Here is a 22,556-nt window from a genome sequence, read left to right on the forward strand (position 1 = left end):
AGACAACCTTGTGCACCAGAGGAGGGCTGTCGACCCATATGGATATTAGACACAGTTAATTAGAGCATCAGATGTTAAAAATGGATCAGGAGCTGGATAGAGTCTTTCTTTAAACATGAACTCCTGGACCCTCAGATTAGGTTTTAGTTATACAGGCTATTTGATATGTGGTAGCTGACCTGTTTAAAGGGCAACTTCACAGATTTTCAACTTGCTTTCTATGGTGATAGTTTTAGGAGCACATGCAGATGAATGGCACTAAACTCCCATCTCCCTTTCTTATATTAAAATATCTCTCTGGTTCAAGCTCAAAACCTCTGCCAGCTTACATCATCTGGAAGTGGTTCGTATGATGTCATCTGGTTGCTCTGATTAGGGAGGTTGTAGTCTGAGCTCTTCCAGATGACATCATCTGGACTGAAAACTCCTCCAGATTATTTAGGATCTGGAGGAATAGATAGAACCAGAGAGATACTGTAATTTAATATAGGAACGGCAAAGATCCAGGCGTCTGCAGCTGCTCTGTGGCTCGTTTAAATGCAGCCACTCGTCTCGGGGTAGCTTGAAGACTTGGAGACTTACTCTGGTTGAGAAAGAGGGGAGAAGATCCACAACAACATTTAGATGCTAAACTGCTGCCAGAGAGAGTATATTTCATTCTGGGTGAGAGAGCAATGCATTTCACAGAGCATCTCCTTGCTCAGTCTGTTATTCGTCTCCTAGCAAAGAGATGCCATGACAACAGGTACTGCCCAGGTGAGAAGATGTACCCCAGAGAAGGTGACACAGGAAGGAAGGAAAAGGTGTAGAAGAAGTAAAGTGAGATTAATTAACACGGGATGGGGCAGAGATAAAATGCACTTTTCTTCTGGTGCTTGCTGTTTATTCTTCAGTTTCATGGGGCAACAGTGACCTGCCAGTCATAAAAGAGCCCCGTCCTCTTCTCCAGAGACTCAGAGCATTCACCCTAATGCTTCTATAAGCTCACCCTCAGGAGCCGGCCACAGAGATCAGCCCCTCGATTGGGCGCACGCTGCGGCTCAGCAGGGCGGGGTTAAACCTGCTGGGATGTTTCATATTCATACGGAGAGTGAATACATAATCAGTCCATCAAGTGACTGCGTCCTTTCAGGAGGAGGCGAGTGTGCTGGATTTTATTTGTATTTTTTTCTGTGCTGTTGACTTTTTGCTTTGTGACTGGTCCTGATAAAACTTTCTAGTCGTCCTCCTCTGCGTGGAGTGGCGGTCTGCTCCTCCTGACAGATGCTGGATTTAGTCAGAGCGGGCAATTTGGGCTCGCAGGTTTGCAGGGCGAACAATGACCTATGGCTGAGTGCGACAGAGTGCCCACAGCCGTCACCCGATCCCACACAGTCCTGCGCACGCAACAGGCTGTGGGGCTGAAATCTGCTGAGGAGGGGGCTGCTCCTCTCATCACGATACCGGCCTCCTCTCATTGCCATGATCAAACAAACCAAGAATAAAAATGTCTCATGGGTAAGTGAAGTGTGTTGGTGGAGTGACAGTTTTCTCCACCACTCTTGAACTACGTGCTCCTGCTTGTGTGGCGTATAGCGTGTGAATGCCATGTAACATTTTGCATCATTATTAATAGTGAAAAGATTTTCTGGTTTATCAGATTATGCAGAGACTACTTCAGTATATTTCCATTGGTTTTTGATGCTCCTGTGCCCTGTGGCTATTCCAAAGGGAGGCTTAGAGATTTAGGTATTATATAACTACGAGCTACTACATGCCCACTTAATGAAATCTGGTCATCAGTCTGCCAACTGTGCTACAAGGAATATGACATATATTAAAATGAAAGACAAATCAATCTTCAAGAAAACTCACAGCTGTATTATAATAGTGACAGGAGGTAACACCGTATTTATGATAATGATGAAATTATGACATGTGTGTTAGTTTGATATATGATTCTTTGCCAGTACAGACAGATCAGGGGAGATTAGAGGGAGAGTGGCTTTGTGAGGATGAAATCAGCTACTTGGGGAGAGGGGGTGGGGCAGGGAAGAGAAGAGAGGATGCGATGGAGTTACGGTTTACTACTGAATCCACTCTCTGTCTGTCTGTGGAGTTTCAGACGTTTTTTTTTTTTTTTTCCTCTTTGACTCTGCAGTCGCATGACCTCCAGCCGCTCAGCTCAGCCTCTTTGTTGTATAATTTATGAACTCTCCTGGTGGAGTTACTGGATGTCAGGAGCAAGTGACACAGTTGTGGTGTCACGAGGCTCAATTCTCAGCCATGCACCACTCGTGGTTCTCTCCTAAACAGGCATTCGTGTTGTCACTGTGATATTTGCCTTTTTGTCCAGTATGTTGCATGTGTGCGTAGAGACGTACTTTGTGTTTTCCTCCGGAGGGAAACATTGCTCCACTTTCCAACAACCCACCCATATGGTGCATATGTTATTGTGCTGCAGCCCAGCTCTATGTCCTCACGCTGAACGCGATCTTTCCTTCACACATGGACACTCGAGTTTCTGGTGGAAAGAAAAGTGTCAATATTATAGATTTTAAGTTGAAAATGTTTGTGATTTTAACAGCATGAAAGAGTAAATGTCATGGCAAAATGTTCCTGGAATATTATAAAAGAGGTGGATGATATAGATTTAAAAGTATATCCCAAATTTATATTTTTGCTGTAAAAATTATGATATGGAGATAGTTCTTCTTCTTCTTATCAGTCTTGAAACACTAACAGCGAACACAAAGTAAACCTGAACATCATCAAATACTAAACTACAACAGCTGAGTAGAATTTTAAATAAATATTTCCTGTATCTAAAACAGACACTGTAACTAGAATGTGATGAATGGGATTTTTTTTTTTTTTAACAGGATTGGGAAACAACTTGCAAATAGTGGATACTTGACTCACATCTAAGTCGTTGTAGTATGATACGATATAGCACAGCCTGCGACGTTTACCTAAAAGTGGTGGTTAGATCTGTACCATATAACCAACATCCCATATCTCAGTATAGATAATTTTATATTCAGATGACGATACAGAAAAGACAAAGACATTAAATTCTGTAATTTCAGTAAATAAATTGTTTATATAAAATTACATATTATTAAACAATATGAGACTACAGACATTTCTTATCACATGATATTATCATATTGCTATACTGTACTACTCTAGTAGTGACACAGAGGACAATAATGTGAGAAATCAATAGGTTAATCTTAATTATACTAGTTTTGCACAATAGTTGCTTCAGACAGACCAAACACAGCCACAGAGATTTCACATAGGCTCGCACAGGGACCATTGCTAAACCTTCTAGACAAGACCCGAGAGGGTCAACAACATATTGTGAAGATATGATGAAGTCCTTTTCACATGGTACGATTTATTTTTGTCCTTCTAATTATCAGCATGTTTTTCCTACATAACCAGTTCACACATTAGTTTCTACTAATTTCACAGCGTTAATCTGAAGTCATCAGAAAGTGCAGACTTCTCTCATGCAGTTACTGTGCCTCTTCAGTGCACTGATCCCAGGTATGTACTTGTCTATCCAATAAGCCTAATGACTTTGATGGCCACATCCATAATCACAGGGGTAGGCAGTGCCAGGTGGATTAGGACTCCAGATGGTAGTTACTGCCTGCCTGTCTGGCCACGGATGTACAGCTGCAGCGGGTCACATGTTTTACTACAGCGGTCAACTCTGCCGCTGCAGTTCAGCAGCTCAGCATCACATAGAGAGTCTTTCTAGTGCTGTGAGGTGTGTTAACGTTCTGTACGTGGTGTGGGTAGTTCAACTGATATGCTGTAGTTGAGTTGACCGTGCAACAGATGTCACACTCTCAAATTAAAGCTTAATGCCCTTCCAGCTGAAGGAAAACACTCTAGCGCTAACCATGACACTTAAATACCCGACTGTGTGTCTGTGTCTGTGTGTGTGTGTGTGTGTGTGTCTGTGTGTGTGTGTGTGTGTGTGTGTGTGTGTGTGTGTGTGTGTGTGTGTGTGTGTGTGTGTGTGTGTGTGCGTGCGTCTTGCTTGAGAGAGACTCAGCCAGCTTCACTCCCAATGAGGCATGACACTTGATGTTGAAAAAGTTGTTGAGGATGACCACATCTCATTTACTCTCCAGTGACTTTGGTTGTATTTTCGAGCGCCTTGCCAGGGAGTGCAGCAGCCAGCGTTTTTTTGACTGAGCCAGAGAGGTTGGCTTTTTTTATGCTAGGCGTCAGCTGCTTACACCCCTGGGTCATGGTACTCTGAACAAAAACCAGGGGATTTGCATAATTCATTACAATCGCTGTGGAGCAGAGAGGCGACACAGGTGTCCCAGGCACTGTGGGAGAACGAGCATGCCTAAGAAGCCAAAGGTAAATAAAATAAATAACACGCAACCAGTTCTTGTTTCTGTGTAAATGAGCAGCTTACGTCTGTATCCAGAGCTTGTACTATTCGCATTCCTATTATGGTTCAGACTGCTTCTTCTGTGTGTGGATTCCTCATTGTGTGCAGTTTTCCCTGTGACAGCAGCCTCCCCCTGTCACAACCTACTGTAGATTAGATCCTGTCTGTGCAGTATGTTACCATAGGCCTGTATCTGCACTTTATACAAGTAGAGATTCTTTTGTAATTGTGCATTCAATTGTAGGACTATGTCTGACTTTTAGTGCAGTAGAAAGGAATTGCTGCGCACAAGTCTTTTTTTTTTTAGGTGAAAGACAATCTGCAAGGTCATCTTTCTCTTTCCATGTGTAGATAACTTTAACAGGGCTCCTGAAAGAGTCTTTAAAAACTGGTCTAGCATCATGTGGAGCAGAGTGATATAAACTCATTTTAAACTATGCAAGACCAACTTTTTTCAAGACATCTTTTTTGACTTTCTTTTTATTGTTCAAAGAAAAGAAAAAGAAGCAGCTGTTCTGTTTGTCTTTGTTTTATATTATAGTATGGTGAATGTTGGACTGTTTACTAGATAGTGGTGCATCTGTTGGTGCAGTACTATGAGTGAATAATAGCAGTTACATTATGACAACTATGTGCATCACACAGATATATTTATTACCATGATGGAGTGCATGCCCTAAACAACATGGTGACCTGCTCATAAAAACATTTCTCCATAGCAATACTACTGTTCAAAAACTTTAGAAATCAGATGATTGCTGATTGTTGAGGGGAGGAAAAAAGCAAAGCTGAAAGAAAATATGTTTTTTCTGCTTCCCTATCCTGGTAAAAGCTTTTCCGATTTATCCTGCTTTGCCTTTTCAGGTTTGCAACACTGCACGCGAGTACACTCTCTCTGTCCATGTTGCCTTAGTCCTACTACATATTCCAAGGTATAAAGAATGGCTTTAACAGCCTCTGACCACGTTTCATTTCAGGCATTTCTTCTACTCTAAATCCAGGATTGGCAGAAAGGCCAAAGCAGATTTAAATCTCCTTACGGAGCGAAGCAATCATTACAAAGTGAGTCAGGGGATCAAGTGGACACAAGCAATCACCCCCATGGATGTTATTGTGTGCAGCATGGGTCGTTCCCTCCCTCCTGTAGAGAGTATACAGAGGAGCATCTGACACCACAGCCTGTGATTGACTTACACAGAAAATACTCAGACAGTTTGGGTTTTGTGTTCAAAATAAGCACAGAGAAGGAGGAGAGTATGCTGTATGGTGTACACTATTACACTATTTGATGCATTATGAAGCATGGGATAATAGGAATATAATCTGCGAGCATCGTTGGTATGGGAGCTTAGGGACTAGTTAGTGAGCATAAGATTTAGTCAAGAGAAAAAACTAAACAAAAATGATGGATAATATTGGGTTTACCTTCTCCAGGTGGACAGAAACATGACTCCAAATTAATTATTAATGCAGCTCAATGTGTAAATAAGTAGAACCTTCAAAACATTTACCTGAAGCTGACTCCATGCTAACTTCAAGTGATAATATCTGTGTGTGTTGTTTGGCTTGTCTAAAAATCACTTACTGCAGTTCATGGCTAGGGTAAGTCAGAGAATTAATGCAAGTCAATGATATGACCTCTTAAGTGGCAAAAACAAGCTTGTGTTTTTGTTAACAGATGCGCATGTGTGTAACCCAAACCCCAATCACTAAATTACTAAATATCAGGTCGGACATTAAACATATTAAAAATGACTGGCCCACAGCTCGCTGCCAAAAACCACTCATGTGGTGTGAGTGTTTGATGATCTACTCTTTGTCCATCATGTCTGTGTGTCACCAGAGGACAGGTACAGCACATCTGTTGAATTCTGCACTTGTGTAAGTGTGTTTGCAAACACAGTGCGAGTGTTTCACCCCCTGCTTGTGTTTCCCTGACCTGTGGATGACTACATGAGTCACAACAGTCCCAAACTGCGGACTGAAGAGTTTTTCCTATGACTCCATGTGGGACAGCCGATGTGTTGATGTGTTCAGCGAGCGTGAAGTGACTCGGTTAGCACCACACACTGCACTGCAGCTGCCAAACGTTGTACATGTCAGCTCTTCAGAACTCAAGTTGTTGCGTACACTCGTTGTCCAGCAACACTGAGCTCATGGTCTTCATTCCCTTGGGCGTCCTCGACAAGCTTCCTTTGTCTCCACAGACTAAACGCATCTTGGGAAGGGTAAGGGACTTTTTTTTTTTTTTTTTTTTTATGTGTCAATGGAAATTCACCGGCTGATGCGTTCCATTTTACATTCCTCTCTGTTATCTGTAATGAAGGGACGTTGTAGCCTAATTTGTGTGATGTGTGCACAGGTTCAGTGCCGATCTCAGGTTTGGTGCACATGCTAGCAGGATGCCCTGTGGTGTAGTGGAGGAACAGCAGTTGAACTCCCAAAACGCTCACAGAGGCAGAGGAAACAGAAACAGCTGGGGCTTCTCTCTCTCTCTCTCTCTCTCTCTCTCTCTCTCTCTCTCTCATCCTCTGCCTCTTTTTTGAAGTGTTTTTTTTTTCTACCTCGTTTTCTCTCTCTCTCTCTCTCTCTCTCATCCTCTGCCTCTTTTTTGAAGTGTTTTTTTTTTCTACCTCGTTTTCTCTCTCTCTCTCTCTTTCTCTCATTGTCTGTAATTAGAGATGGTCTCAGGGCTCAAGTGGCCTGACATGTGTTGTAGCTAGGTAACCTCAGTCAGATGCTGGCTGCTGGCCCCGGGGGGTTTCATTAGATGTGAATCACAGTCTGATCTGAATGTTATGCATCAGGATCTGTAGCCATGCTTTAGATTCGTGCGTTACATTTACTGAATTTCAGTGGAGCTGGGCATCATTACCAATACCTTACTTTTATGAACATGAACATGTTTTTCTGTAAATCTATTTCTTAACCAACTTAACTCAATTCAAATACATTGGTCTTCAAAGCAGTTGACATTTTCAGAAATATGCTATTTGCTTTTCAAGAATTAGATGAGCAATGCCACTGTCATGTCTATTAACATAAATATACTGTCAGCTTAGCTTACTATAAAGACTGGAAACTGGAAACCGTTAAAGTGGCAAAAACTGTTTAACGTTTTACTAGAGTTCCATGTGCCATTATTTCTTGTCTGGGATGGACTGCCACTGTAATTATATGTTTTACACTTAACTTTTTTTATTCTAATTGTCTTTTGTTTGTTTGTTTGTTTGTTTGTTTGTTTGTCTTTAAGCTAAGCTAATTAGCTCAAGCTCATGTAACTCTCAGAAAGAAATTAAACATTGGCTCTATGTTCTGTAATATCTGTTATGTTATAGCTTTAGAATAATGTGCCTTAAAAAACCTTCTAAAATTCCATAAAAATTTTCATTTACTTTAGAACATCTGATCAAAAAATACATAAACAAGCATCAAAAACTGGCAACACACTTTAGTACCCAGTGCTCTATTAGTATCTTTACAATTCAGCCAACTAACTCTCACTCACAGTAACTGGAAGTAAATGACAGCAGATTATGTCTCATAAAGGTCTGATTGAAGTGGAGTTTTCAACATCAACTACTGTAAATACAGTGTTGGACTAAGCTGTTGTAGCAGAACGGTAAGTAAAATAAGTCAATACTTACTGGTGGACTTCTAGGGATATTTCTTCTTTCAGGGTAACTGAAATATTTATCCACCAGCACTTAAAGTCCACTTGGAGAGTTTCATTTGTGTAATAGCATTCTTGGCAAGGCTGAATGCTTTTGGAGGAGCCTTTCTGACAGATCCTCAGTGATCTAATTGTGGTGTATTTATTTACTATTTGGTAGCGCATTAGTGATCTTCATCATTTATATGAATAACCTGTCATAATAGATGTTTTGACAGAAAAAAGCAACACTGTTGATGTTATGGATATTGTTCCTGTCTGTGCAACACTTGATTCTCATGAGTATCTGTCATAGTTTTGACCTTTATCGTGACGTCTTCAGTTTTATGTTGTAGATTAACTCGTCATTGTAAAGTATATTTGGCAGAAGAGACAGGTTTTGTTTTAGGGTGTTTACCAGGTTTATCAGGTGACGCAAATTTTAAGGGAGCACGTGTATTGGAACCTGTGACTGGCCGAAATTTCTTGTTACCTAGTTGTGTCCTGAGAGTTTGATTGAACTTGATTTTCTGAGCATGAAACGAAGAAATAAAAATAGAGGCATTGCACAAACATTGGACATAGCCCATACAACAATTTGGAATCTTGAAAAAGAAAGAAACCGCTGGTGTATTGAACAAGAACCACACAACGTGTTTACTGAGGAAAACAATACCTGTTGACAGAACAATGTGAGAGCTGTAAAGAAAAAAACCTGAATATCAGTCAATGACGTCACCTCCAACCTTCACAGAGCAGAGGTGAAGGAGAAAAAAATACACAGGCCATACCACAATATGCAAACCCCTCATTAGCAGTAAGAACCAGAAAGCCACGGATTCTGGAACAAAGCATTATAGATGATGAGACCAAGATCAACCTTTACCAAAATAAATGCCTAAGTGTGGAAATAGTAAGGATCTGCTCAATGTCCAAACCATGCAAACTCATCTGCGAAGCATGGTGGAGGTAGTGTCAAAGGCTTGGGTTTGCATGGCTGCTTCTGGAACAGATTAATGGACAGACTAATCTTTCTTGATGCACTCTTGAATTCAGAGGTGTAGAAAAACGTTCTGTCTGCTAATTTACAGAGAAATGCATAAAACCCTATTATTGGGAGGAGCTTCATCATCCTGCATGACAATGACCCAAAACATTCAACATACAAGCTCATCAGATGGTGAAACTGGAATTTTACACTGGCAAATTTGATCACCAGACCTTAATCCAACTATACGTGCATTCACCTGCAGGAAGGTGAAGGATAAAACCCTGCATCCACACTTTTAGGGGGAGGGTGTATTGAGTTTATGAAAGTAGGATTTATTACAGATTTTTCTATAAGAAAAAAGATTAAAATGTAGTCTATACTGTACAAACTGATCTCCATAATACGAGGAAACAACAGTTTTGTTATGTCATCTTTTTTTCTAAGGGAAACACACAATATGTTTTTGATTCCTTTCTGTGATCCACTTGCTCTATGCTGGCTTTGTAAGGTATCCTTGCTGACCACTGTGTGCGTGTCAATGTGAATGCCTGCTGACGTAACTGTGTGCATTAATACTGATCAATAAGCCGAAGGCAATGTCGGCACTCATTTCCCAGCGCTGGCAGAACTAGAAGACATTGATCTGTCAAATCCCATTCAGAGGGCCCATTCAGAGATATCTGATAATTGCTGTCAGCAGTGAAGGATGCCATTATATCATTACATTATAGTAATTACACAACATAAGGCAACTAATCTGGGCTATAGTTTAATTTATAGTGGCAAGAAAAAGTATGTGAACCTTTTGGAGTTTCATTGTTTTCTGCATTAATTTGTCATAAAATGTGATCTGATCTTTATCTAAGTCAAGAGTATTAACAAATATAATGTGCCTAAAATAATAACACCAAAAAAATTCTGATCTTTCATGTCTTTATTGAGAACAACCATAAACACCTCACAGTGGAAAAAGTATGTGAATTAATAGATATGACCACGCACTTGGCAACAATCGACCTCAACCACAACCTTCCTGTCGCTGGGGATCTCACTTGCACATTGTTCAGGAGGAATTTTAGCCAAATCTTCCTGCAGAACTACTTTGCCTTTGTCATATTTATGTTGTGTGTGGCTCTCTTCAAGATGTTTCATCTCTTTTGGGTTGAGGTCTGGGCTCTGACTTGGCCACTCCAAAATTCGGAAAAAAACTTCGGATTTTGTTTGTCTGAAACCATTTTGTTGGGTGTGTTGGGTCCTGTTGCATCACCCAACTTTGGAGTTTCAGCAGACATACAGAAATTCACACATTATCCTAAAGAATTGTTTGATACACTTGAGAATTAATCCTCCTCTTAATCACTGCAAGTTGGCCAGGCCCTGATGCAGCAAAGCAGGCCCAAATCATGATATTTCCTCCACCATACTTTACAGTTGGAATGATGTTTTCATGATGATATGCTGTGACCTTTTTACGTCAAATTTAGTGCCGTGTGTTCTTTCCAAGTAGTTTCATCTTAGGTTCTCATAGACACCCTGCTTGTATAAAGTTTTACCTACTCTATACTCATGAACAGAGATGTTAGCCAGTTCCAAAGATGCCTTCATATCTTTAGCTGTCACTCTGGGTTGTTTCTTTACCTCATTGATGAGTATTTGTTGTGCTCTTGGGATCATTTTGACAGGCCGCCCACTTCTTGGTACAGTAGCCACAGTTCCCAAGTGTCTCGATTTGTAGATTGTTTACCCAACTGTAGACTGATGAATTTGTACTCTTTGTACTTTGTAGTCTTTGACATCACTTTGTAACCCTTTTCAGCTTTATGTAAATCAACAATTCTTGATCGTAGATCCTCTGAAAGCTCCTTTTGGCGAGGCATGGCTCACATAAGTGTATTCTTGTTGTGCGGAGTGGTTTTTGTGGTGTCCAGTCCACACCTTTTTTGAGGGCAATGTTCCAGAGGTTAACATAGTTTTTCCACTAGCACTATGAGGTTTTTTACAGTTCTTCTCAATAAAGACATGAAAGATCAGAATTTGTTTGTGTTATTATTTTAGGCACATTATATCTGTTAATGCTGACATATGACTTAGATGAAGATTAGATTGTATGACAACTTAATGCAGAAAACCACAAAATTCCAAAGGGTTCACATACTTTTTTTTGCCCCTGTACTTCTGATAGAACATATTGCCTATATTATATATCTGTTGATGCTTTTAGCTAAAACCAATTTAACTCATTAAACATATAAACTTCACTATGGATATCGCAGCATAAATATCCTGGCAAAGATTTATGTAGCGTTGGGATCAATAAACATGTAGTGATTTGATTTGAATTATTTAAATCAAGCACCATCTTAAAGTCACACTTCACTTTCATTTCATGTAATGTGTCCTTATCATTATCTGATTTTCCATTATTATGATTTTATGGCAGGCTTCACGTGCAGATTTTAGTGAGCATTCAGTGACATCAGATCACACTTCTGTTTAACTGTCATCGCGCTCAGCATGAGGAGGTTTTTGTCTCCAGGCCTGAGCTTAATTAGAATCTACTTTTCACCTTGCCTTACCTTGACCTCATGTTGCCACTGCAGGGCAACGGGTGTATTGCACGGTTGAATGTTGACACAAAATTATACTTTTTGATGAATCATTCAAGTAATTTCTGTAAGCAAAAATGCTAAATTTCCAATTAGTATAGCTTAGCTTAGCATAGAGACAGTACCAACAAAATGACTAAAATGAAATTATTGTCTTTACACTTTTGTTTTTTACAAATTAAACAGTTGACATGTAATCTGTTAATAAATTGTATATTTACAGGTGCAGGTTTAGCGCATTTCATTTCCAGGTTTCAAAACAAAATATATAATGTTATACGTAAGTTAAAAACCGAATATTAAAAATTATTTTGTTGTTATGTTGGTCAATTTGTCACCAGGTTGTAACCATGTAACCTGGTGAGGACGACTATCCCTTCATTTGTCACGTGCAGAGTGCACGCTCGGGATGATAATCCTCAGAAAGAGGTTAGCCCGGATCAAACACAATATAATGTAGGATTTAGACTAGGCTATCCAGAAAACATTCTCTCCCCACAGGAAATACAAATCTGAGCTTTATCGTGATGTTGAATAAAGCTTGTATAGAGCTTGTAGTGGACATAGTTGCATAATCTTGGACATAAAACAGCTGACACACACTGTGTTGTGTTGAGTTTGTGTGTTTTTCCACTGACATACAGTAGCTGCATTCCTTTGGCATTCCTAATGTTTTATTACAGGAAAATTTAGATCATTTATGAATTGATTTTTGGGAAGTCGTGACTCAGCTGTGACACTTTCTCAACTGCTGTTTTGACTCATGTTTTATAGCTTTAATAGAATATTTAGCATCTCAGCCTACATGAGCTTCAGTGTAACAGCAGCAGGATTACAAAGCACACGTCACAGCTTCATGTCAGATCATAAAGAGGTGAATGCTCAGTGAGTTTCTTTGAAGTAAATGTGCTGTTTAAAAGTAACCAGCAGCTGAATTACACAGAAACTCAACAGAAATCTGCTACTTGATTACTGTTTTTTTTTGCTTACAACTTTATTTGTATCATAGGTCTTCATGTGAAGTTAAAAATGTGCATGATTATGTACCATCAAGTGACCAAATGGAAAGTTTCAAGGGTTTTTGTCCTGTTGATAATGAAAGCGAATATGGCATTTCGTCAATGTAGTGAAGATAATTACTTCCTGACGTTTGGTCTTGGCAACATGTGCTGAGACTATACAATGAGTTCAAATCTGTAGCCTTCCTTTTCACAGTGTAACCTCTTTAAGGCGAAGCAGAACACATGTTAAATCCCCAGATCACACACTCAAACCGACATAAAAAAGCTTCTGCAGCTGCTTTTGGTGCTTTCTGGAATTTTCAGGCCAGCCCTGCTGGCCAGAGATCTTACTTCCTAACCGTGTGTGTGTGTGTGTGTGTGTGAAACAGAGTGAGTGTATATATATGTGTGTGTGTGTGTGGGAGGGGAGAGGGGCAGGGGGCAGAGGGGCTTGTTTTCGGGGCTGGAGGACGGTCGTGGCTCTCTGAAGGAGTGTTCTACCAGCGTGGGAAAGACGCTCGTCTTTTCTCTCCCTCTCAGGGACTGGAATAGGCCAAAGAAGTGCTGAGAGGAGTTAACTTCTCTCCCCCGGCTTCAACTTTCTCTGGGCTACAGAGGTGTAGCCGTTCCCCACTGGAGCCGGGACAAGGGGATTTGTAGTAGCGAAAGCAGTCAGGCTGGTAGGAGTTGCTGTGTTTAGGGAGACGATGGGCAGCAGCTGAGGAGATTTTTCTCGGTAGGGCAGAAATGTATCACTCCGGCAGTGAGGAGTCAGATCTGGTAAGTTTGTAAAAACATGCTTTAAGCAACTTTGCTGAACCTAACGTGACAGTACCTCTCTCTCCTCTCCTCTCCTCTCCTCTCCTCTCTAACCTCTGAACAAAGAGGAAGGGCTTGGACTGCAAGAGAATGTAGGTTATTAGAGCACGATTTAAAGGGCCATAATCATACATTCCTATTTTTCTTTGTTGCTGCTTTTCCAGAAAGTTAGTAAGTCTTTTTTTTTTTTTTTTTTTTTAGATGAACACTGTGAGCCTCTTGCAGTGTGCCCTATAAACTTATCAAGCACGAGCAGTAGCATGAAGACTACTAGCTTACAGTGGGGAGCTGGGACAGTGGTTAACAAGTAGAGAGAAGTGAAGAAAGTAAACATTCAGGGTACTTTTGGGTTTTATGTACAGAGACTGGCAAAAAAAGCCTAAAGCTGGTTTTGTTTTAGATACAAGCCAAACAGAGGATCGCTTTTCGGTTTTGTCTATGACTGTTGTGCAATTCAGTTGCAGAATTGAAGCACAGCATGTAAATGAATGGATGTCATGTCAATGGGAGTTTCTAGTCAGTATTTCAAAACTGGCCTGTTCTGCTTGTGCATTTGTGTGAATGCATATGATAGTAAAATCCAAATCGCCCAACTATTTCCCCAGTAACCAGTCATCAGCAAGACGGTTGTGTTTCTAATAATAGTTGTAAAGTTTGATGATAATATTCCACACACACAAACACACACACACACACACACACACACACCAACAAACATGATTCAAAACCTCTGAACGTCATTTGCTGTTCGTTCATGAGCGTTACATTATGTACTAATACGTGTCAACAGTTTTATACTGCAATGTGTTTTTTTGTTTCCTAATGTACTGACAATCCTTTGCAGCAGCACTAGCACAGTACATTGCTAAGTTGAGGACATTGTGAATATTTATATTTTATGTGACTGTGCAGCCATAAAAAACAGAAAAACATCTTGAAGTTTGCACATTTTTATCAGTGAATAATAGCTTGTTGTTGTTCAGTTAAGTCCTGGAAAATCAGCTTCCCTCAAACAGAAGAGCTTGTTTGATTATATAAGGAGTGTGTTGATGAGTTGTTTGAATTGTTTAAAGTGTTCATGTGACTGAACCAGCTAAACCCTTGAGTTGCATTCGTTTGGCTCCGTTCGTCTTGTCAGACAGCACCCGCTGTATCGTTTAAGTGCGTGTTTAGCTGTCGAGGTGTAAGTATACAAGTATCTGTCACTGAGAGCTGTGAATAGTTGTGTTAACACAGCTGATATGAAGTGGTGTTTGGATGCTTGCAGGACAAAACACATGTGAGATGTGACAGTACTAATCACGAAACTATGTAAAAAATCTAAATATTGTACAATTATGCTTTATCACTGCCAAAAGAAAACATGCAACTATGTGTTTAGTTACACTTGATAAGAGTTTTTAGTACTACAACACTACTACAACAAAATAAAGCATGTTGCTGCTACAACAAACCTGACACATGATAGTTATAGTTAAGCTCCTGTAGTTTAACAGAGATTATCATTAAAAGTTAGAAAATAAAGGTATTGTACATGTTAGATTACCTAGAAATGGGATCATGTTAAACATAAAAAGCTAAAGTAACACAACTGTATATTTCACATTGTTTTGATTTATTTAATTATGTAGTTTCCATCATCCTACCATCAATGTCAAGGTCCATGTATTAGTGTTGGAGTTTTATGTGGAGAAAGAATATATTCCTTAAAAGTTTTGTGGAATTTCTTCCTGCAGATATATTTAGAATATTCTTAGATGTAGCTCGACATGTTTATAGAGACGTTTTTTTTTTTTTTGTTTTTAATCTGGGAAATCCCCGGCCCTCTTTGGCAACAAGCTTGGTTTTTATAAATCACAATATATGCCAGAAAGTGATCCAAAGGACATAATTTATCAGTGTGTGAAACAAAATAAATGAAATCATTTTACTGGAGCACAGTCCAATTTGTAGTATGGTGTGTTTTGCTCCACTGAAGATGTTTAGCAGCTCGTTCTGCTCTCTGCGCCTCATCAATCATCCACGGTCTGCTCTAAACACCACGTAACTGCCCGAATATTGATGACGCAAGCACAAAATAACAGCAATGCGAGCGTGGCTATCCACTCTATGTTGTTTTAATAACCAGTACAAGATTCTCAAATGATTAGGATCTTAATAATAGACCATATCTATTACTGTTGACAGCTGAAACTGTTACATTGACCAATCCTTAAACGTACGACCTCGTGGTGTTTTCTTATGTATTTGCTCTGAAATGCAGCAGTGGTTCATGAAACGTATGTCTGTTGATACGGTAGTTTGCTGATTTTGTGACGGTGACAGAGAAAGTATGAGGCGGATATCTTTGAGATTGGAATCGATCATTGGTCAGACAAAACAATTACAAGACGATGGGAATTGTGCAAAAACATTTTTGTGTCTTGTCTGAAATTTCTCTGACTTTCTCTGTGAGATTTACTAAGTGCTCATCTCTGACTGATCAATACTGTTCATGTGAAGGTGCACATTCATCCATATTTCTTTGCTTGTGTAAAGCTGCTTTGCGACAATGACAATTGTTAAAAAACGCTATACAAATAACATTCTATTGAATTGAATATTTTGAGCATTTTGCCTTTATCCAAAGTGAGTTGCAGAGAGACAGGCAGAAAGTATGTGGAGACGGAGAGTGTACGACATGCAAAAAGGTACCAGCAGGAACCAGACTTCAGCCTATATTATAAAGCTTTCCTTCCTACTCCTAAGAAATTTCAAATCTAAAACAAGTCTTGGCAAACCATGATGATGACAATGTGGCGTAAAGAATATTAATTTAGCATTACATTTCCTAAGAAATGTCATACAGGTGAATTTTTTTAGTCAAACAAGTGTGATTTCCCCCCACGGGAGAAGGCAGCCCATCTGTTCATGACTCATATGACGGGTGTGGACGGCTTGGGAGCTTCTAATCAAAGTAAAGAAAACGGGTAAATGCCACAACTTCTCCTAAAACGTGCCACACGTCAGGTTCCTAGCTGTCACTTCATGTGTGCAGAAACAAAAAGCTTGTACTGTTGTGGTTTCTAACTAGCTCTCAGCCGCTGTGCGCTGTGGGATCCAGTCATGTCACTGACAGTGGACTTGTAATGCACTGGCACGTGAAATGCTGAGCGAACACTTTTTTCACAGGCCTGTCAGTGTCACCTTGACGTCCATTTGACCAACCTCGCCTGAGGAATAATTCCTCCTCCGCCCCTTTTTTAATGTCTTTCCTCATTTCTCTCACACACTCTTTCTTTGCCGTCACACATGTATAGACAGTCTGTTTGTCTTTTTTCACTTCTATCACTCTGTTCACAGTCCTCTGTCCTGTGGTAAATATTAGTAACCACCCCTTGTAGCAGTCGTACATCTCTCGCTCTTGGCTGTCACGCCTGCTCCCATTGTCTCCGTGTGGCGAAGGAGATGCTGTTTGCGGACTGATGATTTCATTGACTTTGCGCTGCACTGAGTGAAGTGGCAGTGATGGACAGATGGCTGGGAAAAGAGGCTTTGGTTCCAGCCAAGAGTGAGTCATGCCAAGCCTCAAACTGCTAGCACGCTCGCTTAGCCCATTGTCAGCCCGCTGCAGTCAGCTACAGTCCATCAGCCAGAACTGAACATGACTTGGAGCGAGTAGTAATCTTCTTCTTCAATCATGCTGCAGAATGTGAGCTAGACTGTGCGGTGTGACCGCGCAGCCTCGTTAAATTCACTGCTCACGCTCGTCTGAATTTCTGCTGTTTTCATCTTATTCTGTGTGAATTTTAATATTCACTGTGTCTGTGGGTTCAGGCTGGGGTTGAAGATTACAAACTGCGTGCTGTAGTATTGGTATCATTTTTAACATGTTAGCACCTGAATGCTTGACTTTTGTTGTTTTTGGTATTCACAGAGGTGGCATACAGCAGCAACTTGATATTGAGACAGCCCGCAGCAAACGGCCTCTCTGCAGCTGTGAAAGTGATTGATGCACAAATCATTTATTTATGTGCTAGTTCAATATTGCCATGGAGTTACAGACTGTAGCTGAAATGACTCCATAGAGGGAACTAAATTTAGTGTTGGATAAAGAATATTTGAGTATAGAACAAAACATATTTACTGGCATGTTGTCTAATCTTTGTAAATAGTCATTAATCAATCAAAGGTACAACAAATGCAAAAATTGCAGAATGCAACTATATGATGATGATGATGACGATGATGACGATGACGATACACCCTGAATGTTACATAAGGAGTAGTGAGGTGGGTGAGCAGGAAGGTGATTTGAAACACAGCTACTGAGTTACTGTAGATTTCAGTTCTGTCGTGTAATTTTCTCCAATTGTTGTTTATCTGGCAACAAATCTTCACCACAGAAAGTAACAGGCATGCTTTACTATAACTAGTGGCCCTTTGCTCTGTAATAACTGATGTGCAGAGGTCAATTACCTGAAGGTAGGAGAAAACATTACATTTGTATTGTTTTACACTAGATATTATAATACGGAGAAGAACTGGGGTGAATTAGTTTAATGTAAAATGTGCTAATCTCGAGGTACTAACAGTTACTGTGTAGAAAAGGCACAAGACTGTTTTCACAAAAATAAGACCAAGCCACTGGGAATCCTGTGAGAGATGGTAGAGGGATGAAACAGGCTAAAGGCTGAGATGAGAAGCAGTGGAACAAAGTGAAAGGAAGTGCTAATAAGAGAAAGGGAACACAAGCTGTGGGGCATCAGCGTGAGCATGGGATTGAGTCACGCATAAAGAAGCAGTATATGTAAGAATTGAGGTACAATAAATGTCTCCTCCTCCTAAGGTCTCTCTGACACTTATAGCACTATATAGCTCACATTTATTTTCTGCACGACTTCACATTTCCATTTTTACAGAGGGTGCACGTGGAGAGAGTAACTTCCATGGTGGCTACAGAAATAAAAATAGAAGCTTTGTGATCTTGAAGAGATTCCCTGTTGCAGCTGCCTCGTTCGCTGTGAGTGACTCTGTCCGATGCAGGAGGCAGCACTGACTGACTCACAGCCTCCAGTTTCACTGTGGTAACAGCCACAATGATTTGTAATTTTCTAATGTAATGATCGCCAATGCGTCTGCCGCATGTTGAGGTCATTTGTGGTCTTACAGCTGGGACCTCTGTCTAATTGAATTAATAAGAGTGGTGTAGAGACCATTGCCCTTTCAATTCCCCTCTTCAACTCTCTTTCTCTGACCGATGGATGAAGACAGTCACCTCTCACATATTTCTCTCACGGCACATGTTTCAAGGCAGGCATCTTTCTGCCTGTATGTAAAGGTACAAATGCTGGATAGGTGGTATCGTTGACCTTGTTGGTAACTTTGCATGGTTCTTATCATGTTTTAAGACTAAGCTAGTTCAAACAGACCTCTAACTATCTGCTGGGTGGAGCAAAACATGCAAAACGGGTACCTCTCCTCGTGGATCAAAGCACTATCATGCAGCTTTCAGATTATTATTAGTGGCCTGTGTGTGGGTGACACAGCGCTGTCAGTATCAGTATCAGGGTCCAGAGGACGGTCGTGTCAGGCAGCCAGAGGCTCTTTATGTCACTGTGGTTCTTCGTCAGCGCGGCCTTCACAGCTCCACCAGCTTCCTCTCCAGGCTCCACAGCTCCACATTCAGAGCATCTGTGCTCTGCGAACTCTGGAGGCTACTGTCAAACCACCTTATTGAACCATATGTGACCCTTGCACTCTTTCTTAAAAAAACATGGTGCTGGTGCTGTTTTGTTTTCTAAACTACTCTTGAGGTGATGATAGAGGTTACATGTGACAGTGGAAGAGGGTTTTTCTCCTGTCCACCTCTCCTAACTGTTTAAAACATAATCGAACCCCACCTTAGACTAATTAGTCCTAATGAGCTAATGGGACTTTACTCTCTGCCTTTGTGTGAGATGTATTATTTTGTGGTGCATTGTTGACCCTGAGCAGATGGAAGTGTGTCATTGATTGGTTATGATAAGCACCACTGATTGCCATGTCATCCTTTGAACTACAGTTAGTGCTCCCCGGAGACTGACTGCTGCTTTTAAACTACCAAGCTCATTTCAACTGCTGGTCCCATGGGCTGACCCCTGACCCCTCTGACCTCACACAACCTCATGATCCATCAATCAGAAGAGCATTGTACGGCAGCAAGGCCAGAAACAAAAAAGCATATTTGGAGCAATCCTTCAGCAGGATGTAACTTTGGCTGGTACTTTATTATCATAAAATTAACCTTTTAATTATTTTAATTATCGTTCCCTGAGGGGATCAATAAAGTATTTTATTATCATTAATTTATCAGGAAGAAACACAGAACTTTCACTGATGTTCGACTTATCAAATTTTTGGATTTTTTACAAATTTTCTCTCTTTTTTTTATCGTTATAATAAAACAAGTCACATTGGAACTTGTCATATGAACATGTAGGGATTTTATACAATAGGCAATCAAAACTAAAAAAATTCAATCTGATTCATTAATTTTTGTATTGCACGCAAACATTGCAGTCAAATTTAATAAAAGATTTCTCTCAGTGAATAAAACCAGAGCTTTGTTAGATTTGTGTTGAATTGTGTCGCGGTGTTTTCAAAGCGTGAAGTGCTTTAGTTTCTCCTTTATTATTAGTTGCTAAATACAATAAATACATTTTTAATTCAAGAAACTTAATTCTTTCCAGTGAGAATCACTGAATGAATTAAAATTCGGAATAATGATTAGATGCAGCGCTAAAATGATACATGATGAAAGCGTGTGTGCAGATTTGGGTTTGGGGAGGTTTGAGGATTTTCTGCAGTAAACAAGCTCTTCCCCTCGAAGATAGTGATATGTGACATCTATTTTTCTCTGAGCTATAAACAGGAAGAACAGTACGCACAGCTGACACAAAAACAGTATTCATAAGCACATGCACTGCCCAGCACTGATCACTGCAGAGACACAGCGAGCAGATGGATTGACTGTGAGGGGTAACTGAGGAAAAAAAAAAAATAAGGGGAGTGACAGAGAAGGAGGAGAAGGAGGGGAGGGAAGAGACGGAGATAGAGCGGCAGAATCACTGAAGTAGCACCAGGGAGCTTGTGGGAGGCAGCATGCAGGACAAACACTGACAGGCTGAGCATCGGAGAGCGAGGATGAGGGAACTCGCAGCACCTGACAGGCAGCAGCTTCATTAGCATCAGGAGAATCATCGGTCACACTCAGCCACACTGGGACTCATGTAGATAAACTGCTGTTACCGCTTGTGGAGCAGCACGGGGAAGCTGCAGCGGAGGAGGAGAACAAGGCAGGAGCCAAAGCTTGAAGGAGAGAATGAGGAGCATCGCTGCCACCTGACTCATACTGGGAGTGAGCCTCAGCACCTGCGGCGGCAGTCTGAGCACTCACTGAGCTATCAAGGAGACTGGGGCAGGCAGGGAGAGAGCTGCTGAGATTATGCGCGGGGCAGTGAGCTCCTGTGGATTCCCCATCTTTGGCAACGGCAGCAGCAGCAGCAGGAGGAGCAGGAGCTGCAGCAAAACAAGGAGCTCTGACTCCAAAGCTATTTATTTATCCCGAGATGACGGTAGCATTTACAGCCAAGGTGTAACAGGAACCAGCTGTCGATGTAGCCACAGTGTTGAGCGTACCTGTAGCGAGAGCAGTGACAGTAGCTGCAGCACTGGTGCAAAGGTGACCACAGCAGTGCAGTCAGGTGTAGTTGTAGCAGTAGTGGGGGGGCAGTGGCTCAGCACACTGAATGACCAGTGTGGCTGATGAAGGCCACCTGGATCCGCTTGCTGAAACGAGCCAAGGGAGGTCGCGTCAAGAGCTCCGATGCCTGTGTAAGCAGATTTTGAGTATGTTTACATAGTGAACATAGTGTTTTGTCTGCATGCGTCTTGTGCAGTCTGTGTGCCTCCATCAGTCCGTATGTGTCGGGGTTAATGTGTGACACTTGGTGCTGATCTGGAGGAGGCAGCAGTGTTGGGTGTTGTTATCAGTTATGGCTGTCAGATTCTGGGCAGAGCTCCGTATCACCTCCTTCTGACCCACTGGGACAGCGCTCTTAATCACGCCTCATCATTAATCATGATTATTTCATCAATCAGAACAGACCCGGTGTGTTGACCTGAGCTTTTCAATGTCACATGAACAGTAGCTTAGAAAATAGAAAGTTAGATGTAGGAAATAGGCAATCAAGGACGTTTCTATCCACATGCGTTTGAAGAACCCCAAAGATGTGACACATGCTTGTTGACGTTTAGAAAGAGTCTTAATGTGACGATAGAAAAAGCCGCCTATGGGTATAGTTACTGAGCTGGCTCTCTAATGACTTATTCACATCAGGTACAGAGCAGGGAGGTTGAGAGACAGAGGCGATTGACAAGCAGCTGGGTTTTTTATAAGACGGAGGACATAAATATGAATAACCTTGTTTTATGTACGGTACAACACTTGTGGCATCTCTGTACATAAGTCTGGTAACATATAGTTAGAGAGGACAGAGACGCACGGTCCTCCTTTGTATGATGTTATGGCTGAGTAATTCAAATGAGGCACAGTGAGGGAGGCTATTTTTAACTCAGACAGCAGAGTGTGATGGTGCAGTGAGATGAATGAGAGCCCTTGTGTAGGTGGAATAGTAGTGTGCAGGTAAGAATAAAGCACTGCTGTCACTTCAATTAGTTAAAATACCAATTTTTATTCTTAGTTTCTGATTTTTGTGGGAAAAATTAACCCCTTAACATTTCCTCCAACTTAAGTAATATAATGACTTTGATTAATTAACATCATGGTAATTTAGTTTATGTCACATAAATAAGTTTGTGGCTGAATTCGGACATAAAGAATAAAAACTGTGAAATTAGCCAGCTACCATAGCTTAGCAGGGTAGCACCAACCACCATCGCAGCCAGTCAAATTTTTCTTTCAGTATAAAAATAGTGTCTTTTAAATCACATATTAAAATAAAGTCTTAAAAGTTGCTAGAAGTCGCTAAATGGCGTCATTGCGAAATTTTGCACATTTGTCCATTTGCATGTAATTGTAGGAGAGAGGAATAGGAATAATGTG

At 40.8% G+C, this 22,556-nt stretch overlaps 1 protein-coding gene across 5 annotated transcripts in view; it reads left to right on the forward strand.

The window, feature by feature from the left end:
- cacnb2a (calcium channel, voltage-dependent, beta 2a) overlaps nucleotides 1-22,556 on the forward strand; it is a 61,054-nt gene that overhangs the window by 15,747 nt on the left and 22,751 nt on the right. For 2 of the 5 annotated variants that reach the window (XM_026363551.1, XM_026363554.1), the window contains exon 1: nucleotides 20,664-21,325. The exons of 2 other annotated variants lie outside the window; for them this stretch is intronic. In XM_026363551.1, the coding sequence (XP_026219336.1) occupies nucleotides 21,257-21,325 (69 nt within the window). In that variant the 5' untranslated portion in view covers nucleotides 20,664-21,256. Of the gene's footprint in view, nucleotides 1-13,137; nucleotides 13,433-20,663; nucleotides 21,326-22,556 lie in introns of those variants that run through there. One more of the 5 variants, XM_026363553.1, reaches the window with a different exon arrangement.

This window comes from Anabas testudineus, chromosome 2, assembly GCF_900324465.2.
Source record: "Anabas testudineus chromosome 2, fAnaTes1.2, whole genome shotgun sequence".
Lineage (NCBI taxonomy): Eukaryota > Metazoa > Chordata > Actinopteri > Anabantiformes > Anabantidae > Anabas > Anabas testudineus.